The following is a 10808-nucleotide window of genomic DNA, read 5'->3' on the forward strand; positions in this document are numbered from 1 at the left end:
TGGGTGAGGGGTATTTGTATAAACAACTGCCAAGCCCCACCCTAGAGGGGTTTACATTTCCGTGCCGGACCAAGGAGCCTTGTTATAAAAAGCTGCCGTTCTCCAGTCAAGCGGTGGCTGCATTTCAGCACATGAGCCCTTTATAACCAGCTGCTGCTGCCCTCCCGCCCCAGAAGTGGGCACATCTCAGTGCTGGGTGAGGGATCCCTGTGTAAACAGCTGCCACGCCCTACCCCAGAAGTGGCTGCATCTCAGTGCAAGGTTAAAGGTCCCCGTATAAACAGCTGTCACGCCTTACTCCAGAGGTGGCTGCATCTCAGTGCTAGATCAAAGGTCCCTGTATAAACAGCTGCCACGCCCTACCCCAGAGGTGGCTGCATCTCAGTGCAAGGTCAAAGGTCCCTGTATAAACAGCTGCCACGCCCTACCCCAGAGGTGGCTGCATCTCAGTGCAAGGTCAAAGGTCCCCGTATAAACAGCTGCCACGCCCTACCCCAGAGGTGGCTGCATCTCAGTGCTAGATCAAAGGTCCCTGTATAAACAGCTGCCACGCCCTACCCCAGAGGTGGCTGCATCTCAGTGCAAGGTCAAAGGTCCCTGTATAAACAGCTGTCACGCCCTACCCCAGAGGTGGCTGCATCTCAGTGCTAGATCAAAGGTCCCTGTATAAACAGCTGTCATGCCCTACCCCACTGGTAGCTGCTCTGTGCAAAACAATCAATCTGTGTAGAGAAGCATTGTTATGGGAAGTGCTCAGAGCAGCTCAAACCCCGCTCCCCCCCCCCAGAAAACCTTGACAGTTTGGAAAACGGAACAAACAAGCCACTTCCCTGTTTTCCAGTCCCAGCCTTTACTGCCTGGGCGGGGAGAAGGAAAAATCCACCTTAAAGGAACTCAGCCCAGCTATTCCAAGGCCTTCCTTTCCCTGGGGTTGATTGGCCGTCCGGCCAGTCACTCGAGATCCCATATGGGCTGCTAGGAAAAGTTGGCTCCAGGCTCCCAGTTGCCCTGGGCGCCCTGCTGCAGAGGGGGGAGATTCCCGGCGAGGCCTGACGGCATGAGAGATGGGCTGCCAGAACTCCCATCCATCCGCTATCCCCGAGCTGGAGGAGATCATGCGGGAAACGGGCTGTAAGGGATCAGCAGAGTGTGTGTGTGTGTGGGGGGGGGGGGTGTTGTGTAACCCTAAAGTTGGCAACTTAAATCTGAGCAAAAGCGGGGGGGGGGGGGGTTGCACTGGCTGGTGTCCTGGGGCTGCAGGCCATGGGGGGCAGGGACCCTGGCCAGTCGGACAGCCCTGCACCCTAAATACCTGCCCTCCGTCGCCTCTGTTTGAAGGGGAGGGGGAGATTTGGATGGGTGGGTGTGTGGTTCTGCCAACGGACTGGGTGTCAGGACTCCTGGGTTCTGTTCCGAGCTTGGGGAAGGGAATGGGGTCTAGTGGGGGCTGGGAAGCAGGACTCAGGTTTTAGCCCCAGCTCTGGGAGGGGAGTGGGGTCTGGTGGTTAGAGCGGGAGCCAGGACACCTGGGTTCTCTCCCCAGCTCTGGGAGGGGAGTGGGGTCTGGTGGTTAGAGCGGGAGGCTGGAGTCCTGGGTTCTCTCCCCAGCTCTGGGAGGGGAGTGGGGTCTGGTGGTTAGAGCAGGGGGCTGAGAGCCAGGACTCCTGGGTTCTCGCCCCAGCCCTGGGAGGGGAGTGGGGTCTGGTGGTTAGAGCAGGGGGCTGAGAGCCAGGACTCCTGGGTTCTTTCCCCAGCTCTGGGAGGGGAGTGGGGTCTGGTGGTTAGAGCAGGGGGCTGAGAGCCAGGACTCCTGGGTTCTCGCCCCAGCTCTGGGAGGGGAGTGGGGTCTGGTGGTTAGAGCAGGGGGCTGAGAGCCAGGTCTTCCGGGTTCTCGCCCCAGCTCTGGGAAGGGAGTGGGGTCTGGTGGTTAGAGCAGGGGGCTGAGAGCCAGGACTCCTGGGTTCTCGCCCCAGCTCTGGGAGGGGAGTGGGGTCTGGTGGTTAGAGCAGGGGGCTGAGAGCCAGGTCTCCCGGGTTCTCGCCCCAGCTCTGGGAGGGGAGTGGGGTCTGGTGGTTAGAGCAGGGGGCTGAGAGCCAGGACTCCCGGGTTCTCGCCCCAGCTCTGGGAGGGGAGTGGGGTCTGGTGGTTAGAGCAGGGGGCTGAGAGCCAGGACTCCTGGGTTCTCGCCCCAGCTCTGGGAGGGGAGTGGGGTCTGGTGGTTAGAGCAGGGGGCTGAGAGCCAGGACTCCTGGGTTCTCGCCCCAGCTCTGGGAGGGAAGTGGGGACCAGTGGTTAGAGCAGGGGGCTGAGAGCCAGGACTCCTGGGTTCTCGCCCCAGCTGTGGGAAGGGAGTGGGGACCAGTGGTTAGAGCAGGGGGCTGGGAGCCAGGACTCCTGGGTTCTCGCCCCAGCTCTGGGAGGGGAGTGGGGTCTGGTGGTTAGAGCAGGGGGCTGAGAGCCAGGACTCCTGGGTTCTCGCCCCAGCTCTGGGAGGAGAGTGGGGTCTGGTGGTTAGAGCAGGGGGCTGGGAGCCAGGACTCCTGGGTTCTATCCCCAGCTCTGGGAGGGAAGTGGGGTCTGGTGGTTAGAGCAGGGGGCTGAGAGCCAGGACTCCTGGGTTCTCTCCCCAGCTCTGGGAGGGAAGTGGGGTCTGGTGGTTAGAGCAGGGGGCTGAGAGCCAGGTCTCCTGGGTTCTCTCCCCAGCTCTGGGAGGGGAGTGGGGTCTGGTGGTTAGAGCAGGGGGCTGAGAGCCAGGTCTCCTGGGTTCTCTCCCCAGCTCTGGGAGGGGAGTGGGGTCTGGTGGTTAGAGCAGGGGGCTGAGAGCCAGGACTCCTGGGTTCTCTCCCCAGCTCTGGGAGGGGAGTGGGGTCTGGTGGTTAGAGCAGGGGGCTGAGAGCCAGGTCTCCTGGGTTCTCTCCCCAGCTCTGGGAGGGGAGTGGGGTCTGGTGGTTAGAGCAGGGGGCTGAGAGCCAGGTCTCCCGGGTTCTCGCCCCAGCTCTGGGAAGGGTGTTATTTTGTGACCATAGCAGAGGTTGTGGAGTCAGGCAGGACTCCTGGGTTCCCTGCTTGGCTCTGACACTGACGAGCTGTACAGTCCCACGGCAAACCCCCTGTGCCTCGGTTTCCCCCGTCTGACCTGGAGCCTTGGGAAAGCAGCCTAAGTGGTTAATCTGCAAAGTGCTCTGATAGTTGGTGGACGGGAGGGGCTGGCGAAGGAGGCAGGCTCACTCCCCAAACTGCTCCATCCCAGCCCCCCATCTACCCCGGGGGGCGAGGGGCAGAGAATTGCCACAGCACAGTGTGTGGAGGAGGACCCTGGGGTGCCATTTCCCACCCCAGGGAGCGCTGAGACAAAATAGCCCCATGGCTAGAGTGCTGGACTCAGAACCAGGACTCCTGGGTTCTGTTTTCAGCTCCGGGAAGAGAGTGGGGTCTAGTGGTTAGACCAAGTAAGGCTGGGAGTCAGGAGTCCTGGGCTCTCTTCCCAGCTCCGGTGGAGACTGGGGTCTAGTGGTCAGAGCAAAGGGGAAGGTGGGAGTCAGGACTCCTGAGTTCTCTTCCCAGCTCTGCCACTGATTGGCCGTGTGTGACCTTGGGTGAATCACTTCCCCGTCTCGTGCCTCAGTTTCCCCATCTGTAAAATGATACCGACCTTCCTTTGTAAAACACTTTGAGGTCTCCAGACGAAAAACCCTGGGAAAGAACCAATCCCCCTGCCCTATATATATAGATATACAGGGGGTGGGGCTTTTAATGTGACCCCCCCTCCAACAACCCCATAATGCTGCGATCCCTGGGCGGCCCAGGCCCCTGGCGTGAAATTAAATCTTCTCATTAAATGTTAATCAGATGGGGGGAGGGAGGGGAACAGATTTAATGGCCAATATCCTAAAGCTTCCGTCACGGGTCGTTAAACCCTCCCCTGCCTCGGCCCTGCAAGAAGGGAGAATCTTTGCTAACGGCTAAAGTTGTCTCGCTCTCTCGTGTCCAGTTTCGCAGGCCAGCGTCGTGCGCCTCTATGACCGATTTCAGGCCCTGGACAAGCAGCAGAAGGGCTACCTGAGGTAGGGGAAAGCCGGCGTCTGTCCCTGGGCCTTTCTGGCTGCTTTATTACTGGCTCATTACGGTAGCACTTACAGTCTCCGGTGCATTAAGGTGGTTTAACGCTTGGGTGCAAAGGGCTCGGATACGCCGGTGATGGGCGTGGTAAAGGAACCCGTAGCGCGGGGGGGGGGCGGGGGCAAACTTTTTTTTCTGGGTATGGAAATTGTATGGTGAGCCATGAATGCTCATGAAATTGGGGGTTGGGGTGTGGGAGGGCTCCAGCTGGGGGTGCGGGCTCTGGGGTGGGGCTAGGGATGAGAGGTATGGGGTGCAGGAGAGGGCTCCAGGCTGGGATCGAGGGGTTCGGAGGGCGGGAGGGAGATCAGGGCTGGGGCAGGGGGTTGGGGCGTGGGGAGACACTCAGGGGTGCAGGCTCTGGGCAGCGCTTACCTCAAGCAGCTCCTGGAAGCAGCAGCATGTCCCCTCTCTGGCTCCTACGCGGAGGCACGGACAGGCGGCTCCGCGCGCTGCCCCGTCCGCAGGCACCGCCCCTGCAGCTCACATTGGCTGCGGATCCCGGCCAATGGGAGCTTCGGGGGCAGCACTTGGGGCGGGGGCAGCGTGCGGAGCCCCCTGGCTGCCCCCATGTGTAGGAGCCGGAGGGCAGACATGCAAGACCCCGCTCCCCGGCTGGAGCACTGGAACGGGGCAAACCCCGGACCCCACTCCCCAGCGGGAGCTCAAGGGCCGGATTAAAACGTCTGGAGAGCCGGACGCAGCCCCTGGGGCCGTAGTTTGCCCATCCCTGCCATATAGGGTGCCCAGACACAGGGTCCAGTCCGGGGTTCCAGGTGGAGCGATTATCATGGGTAGTACGGTAGCACCTAGCCGGGGAAAGGAGAGTGCCGCTGAGATCCGTGCCCTGTTGCTCTGCAGAAACCGGCTGGAGAGAAGCCCCTGTCCCAAGGAGACAGACGAAAGGGTGGGAGGGGAAACTGAGGCACAGGGTGGGGCCCAAGGACAGAGCCCAGAATAGAACCCAGGTGTCCTGGATGCTGTCCACACCCCTGCCCCTTCCCCCTGCTTCAGCCCTGGGCGAGGGGGATTGGGCCCAGTGGTTCTCCGAGGGGCCCAACTCTACTAACAGAGACCAGCAGCAGCAATGCACTGGACAGCTAATGGGAGCTGCCGGTGGCGGGCCAGGTTCTGGCGTCAATCTGGAGTAACATCAGGGGAGTGAGCCGCGGGGAACCAAGATCCCGCCTCTGGAACAGCTGCCGTACCCCACCCCAGAGACAGCTGCATCTCGGCGCTGAGAGAGGGATCCCTGTATAAACAGCTGCCGATGCCCCACCCCAGAGGCGACAGCCACCAGTCTTGGGACCAGCCTGGGGCCTAGAACACAGGGGTGAGGGCCCCTAGGGTTCAGAGCTAAACCAGCCGGGCCATGCCATGACCTCTGCCCTGTCTCACTCCCTAAAGCAAATACGACCTGCAGGGGATCGGGGAGCTGGCGGTGAACCCCCTGGGGGACCGGATCATCAACGCCTTCTTCAAGGAGGGGTGAGTACCCCCAGCCCCAATCGATGGTGGGGGCAGGGAGCTTCCAGCGGCCTGGCTCTGCAGCGTGGAGGGTGCAGGCTGCAGGGTATGTCACTCGCTGCTGGGGGGCGCCAGAGCTCACAGGCCGCAGAGCATCACAGGGGACCCCGCGGAGCCCAACGGGGACTGGGTGCTGCAGCGTGCAGAGCAGTGTGGCCTCTGTGGCAAAGGCATGCGTGGTCCTCCTTCGCTCCCTGCTGTATGGATCCCCGTGTACACAGCCCTCACGCCCCGCCCCAGAGGCAGCTGCATCTCAGCACTAGGTGAGGGCTCCCTGTATAAACAACCCTGGTGCCCCACCCTAGAAGTGGCTGCACCTTAGTGCTGGGCGGTGCGGGGTCCCTGTATAAACAGCCCCCATGTCCCGCCTGAGAGCCGGCTGCATCTCTCTGTATAAACAGCCCTGTGCCCCGCCCCAGAGATGGCTGCATTGCAGTGCTGGGCAAGGGGTCCCTGTATAAACAGCACCCATGCCCCACCCCAGAGGTGGCCGCATCTCAGCGCCGGGCGAGAGCTCCCTGTATAAACAGCTGTGGTGCGCCTGGCAGCCTGCGCTGCTGCACTGGTTATTAGTCAAATCTCCCGTCCCCCGCCGCAGGGAAGAGCTCACCGATTTCCGATCCTTCATCCGGGTCCTGGCCCATTTCCGGCCCGTGGAGGAAGGAAAGTCCAAGGAGACTGGTCGCCCGGAGCCCATGAACAGCCGACTCCGAAAGCTGCAGTGTGAGTAGTGGGGCTGGTGCGGGGAGGGAAGCCTAGGGGGCTGCCCCCCACACCCCACTGCTGAGGCAAGTCACTGGGGCCCCTTGGTGACAAGGGGAGGAGGAGCCAGATGAGGGGTTGTGGCATTATGGGGCCTGCATGGGAGGAGAAGGTACCACTGACCTCTGGCCAGAGGGCATTTGGAGTGGGGGGTGAGGAAGGCATGTGGGAGGGGTGCTAGGTGTGGAGAACTGGGAGGGGCAGTGGGGTGGGGGCACCCAGGGGCATGTGGAGGGGTGCTGAGGTGGGGTGGAACTGACAGAACTGGGGGGTGGGCCATGCAGAGATATGTGGAGGGGTGCTGGGGTGGAAGCATGCATGGGGAGGAGGCAGAGGGTACCCAGGCAGGGCCGGGCCACAGGCATATGGAGGGGTGTTGGGCTAGGGGGGACATGGGAGCATGTAGGGCTCTAAGGGGGTCAGGGGGAGGTTGGGGCTGATGGGGGGGATCATTTCCCTGCTCCGATCCCAGCGCTGACACCAATCTGGGTTGCGAAGTTGCTTTTCAGCTCTATGACCAGGACAGTGACGGGAAGATCTCCCGGGACGAGATGCTGCAGGTAATGAGCGTGCATGAGCGTGCGAGGGGCTGGGGAGTGTGCAAAGAGAGAGGAGGAGGAACTTGGGGTGAGCATGCGCACGAGGCTGGAGAGTGAGTGTGCAAGGTGACTGTGCGAGGCCGGCACTGCCCCTGTCTCCACCTGAGGGCCCCCAGAGATGGAATCCCTCCTCCCCTCCCTCAGTGGCAGCCCCAGGGGTGGGCGGGGCAAGGGGCGGGGCCATCACTGTCTCCTCCCCTCCAGGTGCTGCGGCTGATGGTTGGCATCCAGGTGACGGAGGAGCAGCTGGTGTGCATCGCCGAGCGCACCATCCAGGAGGCCGATCAGGACGGTGATGGCGCCATCTCCTTCGAGGAGTTTGCCACGGTGGGGCAGGGTGTAGAGCCGGGGGGCAAGGGGTGGGGTTGATTGTCTAGAGGGGAGCGGTGAGGCCTGGTGGAGGATGGAATATTAGGTGTATTAATGTAGCGCCTGGGGCCACAACTGAGTGAGAGACCGTCTAGCGAGACCAAGGAGGGACCATTATCCCCGTTGAACAGGAAGGGAAACTGAGGCACGGGAGGCTAACAGCATTGGGAATTGAGTACGAGCCCAGGGCTTTAGCTGCGTGGCCGGGCCCCCCGCCCCCAAGGACCCTTGGCGGTTGTCTGGGTGGGAGGTGGTTACGGCCCGGGACTGGCCATGTTTCTGATGTCCTTGTTTCCCCGCAGTCAGTGGAGAAGCTGAATATCGAGCAGAGAATGAGCCTCCGGCTGCTGAAGTGACCCGTCAGGATCGGAGAGAGCCCCCCCCACCGCCCCCCCAGCACTGGGAAGATCCACTCTCAGAGGGGCTGCGGCCAATCAGGTTTCAGCTCCGCCCTCTCATCATCCAATGGATCCCACCAGGGAGGGGCTGCATCCAATCACACTTCAGCTCCACCTTCCTGCCGCCGCATAGTTCCAGACAGAGAAGAGCTGCTTCCAATCAGATTTCATCTCTGCCCCTTCACCTCAGGATGGATCCAGTCTGACAGGGGCTGCATCCAATCAGATTTCACCTCTGTCCCTTGTCTTGGGATGGATCCAGTCGAAAAGGGGCTGCATCCAATCAGATTGCATTGCTGACAAAGAGTGGATCCTGCTGTGAGGCCGGCCTATGATGGCTGTCGCTCCTTCCAAATAACAAGTGCCTGCACCCAGGGAACGGGATCCAAGCTAACACCCCAGCGCTGCCCCTGATACCTGGGGACTCTGATGCCCCTAGTGGCAGGGGATAGTACAGCCTCTGGTCGGGTCACTGCAGATCAGAGACTTACAACCGACGAACAGCACCTCCCATTCTTGTGCTTTAAGCCCTCTTTGCAGTCCCTCTGTTCTGGGCCCTACCCAGCTCCCAGTGTCAATTAGAGCAGCCCTGAGGCTGCTCTGACTTGCGCACTACCCCCTAGAGGGCCTGGGGAGCAGAGAATACCCACAGCGCAGTGCACTCCAGCCATGCCCCCAATCGACCCCTCTTGCCGGGCGCTGGAAGCAGGGCCGTTATGCACAGCAGCCGGGGACACTCTCACTGAGCAAGGCGGGGGAAGCTTCTCGGGGGGACGCTGCCGTCCCAGAGGGCTCAGCATTCCTGAGACTTGGGCCCAGAATCTCCCGCCATCGGGGCTGGATTCGCTCGGATTCAGCTCCGTCTGTTTGTAAAAAAATAAAATAACCGTGAAAAATCTCGTCCTCGGGTTTAAAATAATCGTCGTGAGTTCAGAGAATTTCCGTCTGGATTTAATGCCGGGGAGAAGATGCCTCCCCCTCTCCCCTTTGAGTCCCTGGGGCAGTGTGTCCAGCCACACAGCTCCCCTTCGCCAATCTGGCCCGGCTCTGGAGGGATCACCCCACCTCCAAGGGAAATTAGGGGGCTCAGGCCCCATCGTCCCATGTACCCCTTGGCCTTTTCACGGTGGAGTGGCTAAGGGGTTGCGGCATTCGACTATAATCTGGTGGGTTAGAGTCTCCCTCAATCTCACACGGGAAGGCCCCCTCCCATGCACTCAGAAGCACATGGGTCCTTGATCCAAAGGCGGTCTGACCCACAGCTGGCTACTGTGCCGCCCTGTCTAGGTGGGCTATGAAACCAATGGCTTGGGGGATCACTGACGCTCAGCAGGGTGGGGAGAGGGCAGTTATTCCGGTGTCTCTTGTAGGCCCTGCTTGTCACACCCATGGGGTCACAAAGCAGTTATGGGGGGTCTGGGGAAACGGCTCGTCCCGCACCGATGACATTAAAGTCAGATCAGAGTGGGGGGAGGTTTTCAAGGGGTGGATTCTTGCCCTGCGGTTCCCCGGTGGGCGCGGATTTCCCTGTGATTGCTCGTGCCCAGCTCCAGAGGCCTGCTGGACAGTGTCCGTCCGGCTTAGGTGCAGCTGATCTCTCTCTGTTTCTCCCCACTGCACCCTATAAAATGTCCCGCCGTGCGCTCATCTCCTCCAGCAAGCTCAGGCCTTAATCATAATCAGCCCTAGTATATCTCAAGTGGCTTTCCAGAGGAGGTCGGTATCATTAGCCCTGTTCTATGGGTGGGGAAACTGAGGCACGAAGGAAGCATGATTTGCCTGTGATCAAGCTGAGATTAGAACCCACATCTTCCAGGTCCCAGGCCAGTGTGTGATGCAGTAGGGCACACTGCTCTGAAGAGAAAGCACTGCTCTATCCACACCCCTAATGCCAGGTGCCCCCATCCGCCCGCCAGCATTTCCCTTCCTTTGCCTGCCCGCCTCCCTGCGACACAGTCCCCGTTCTCCCAGACCCGCATCCCGGCCTGTGTTCGTTGCCAAGTGTCTTTAAGGGAGGCGGGAGGAAGGGAATTGCCTCAGTCCCTGATTGCAGGTGGGGCAGGGGGACCCCCGCCCTGCCAAGCAGATGGCAGGACTGGCCCAGTTTGGAACGTCCATGTGATGCCTGCAAAAAGCTTGCCTGTGGGTCAGCGGCTGGTGTGCTGAGTGCACTGCCCATCACGCTGGCCAATTGTGCCCTTGTGCCACCCAGCTGTCGTCTCGTGTCTTAGCCTTAGATTGGAAGCCCTTTGGGGCAGGAACTGCCTTTTGGTTCCGTGTTTGTACAGCACCTGGCATGATGGGGTCCTGCTCCATGGCTGGGCACAAAGGTGTTACCGTAATACACCTAATAGCAATACAAATGTACAGCGCCTGGCACGATGGGGTCCTGCTCCATGGCTGGGGTGCCTAGGTGCTACCGTAATACACCTAATAGCAATACAAATGTACAGCGCCTGGCACAATGGGGTCCTGCTCCATGGCTGGGGTGCCTAGGCGCTACCGTAATACACCTAATAGCAATGCAAATGTACAGCGCCTGGCACCATGGCTGGGGTGCCTAGGTGCTACCGTAATACACCTAATAGCAATACAAATGTACAGCGCCTGGCACGATGGGGTCCTGCTCCATGGCTGGGCACCTAGGCGCTACCGTAATACACCTAATAGCAATGCAAATGTACAGCGCCTGGCACCATGGCTGGGGTGCCTAGGTGCTACCATAATACACCTAATAGCAATACAAATGTACAGCGCCTGGCACGATGGGGTCCTGCTCCATGGCTGGGGTGCCTAGGTGCTACCGTAATACACCTAATAGCAATACAAATGTACAGCGCCTGGCACGATGGGGTCCTGCTCCATGGCTGTGGTGCCTAGGTGCTACCGTAATACACCTAATAGCATTCAAAATATTCAGAGCCTGGTGCAATAGGGTCCTGGCCCCTGGCTGGGGCGCCTGGGTGCTACCGTAATGCACCTAATAGCAAGGAAAATGTTTTGCCCTAATACACCTAATAAATAATACACAATA

General features: G+C 60.4%; 1 protein-coding gene across 1 annotated transcript; it reads left to right on the forward strand.

Moving 5' to 3' along the window:
* The first annotated feature begins 1064 nt into the window (after positions 1–1064).
* Positions 1065–7732, forward strand: CHP2 (calcineurin like EF-hand protein 2). Its single transcript, XM_065421047.1, has 7 exons — positions 1065–1131; positions 3992–4064; positions 5527–5607; positions 6245–6369; positions 6907–6968; positions 7212–7334; positions 7679–7732. The coding sequence occupies exons 1-7, from the start codon at positions 1065–1067 to the stop codon at positions 7730–7732; spliced, it is 585 nt and encodes a 194-aa protein (XP_065277119.1).
* Positions 7733–10808: the final 3076 nt, after the last annotated feature.

This window comes from Emys orbicularis, chromosome 21 (assembly GCF_028017835.1).
Source record: "Emys orbicularis isolate rEmyOrb1 chromosome 21, rEmyOrb1.hap1, whole genome shotgun sequence".
NCBI classification, from domain to species: domain Eukaryota; kingdom Metazoa; phylum Chordata; order Testudines; family Emydidae; genus Emys; species Emys orbicularis.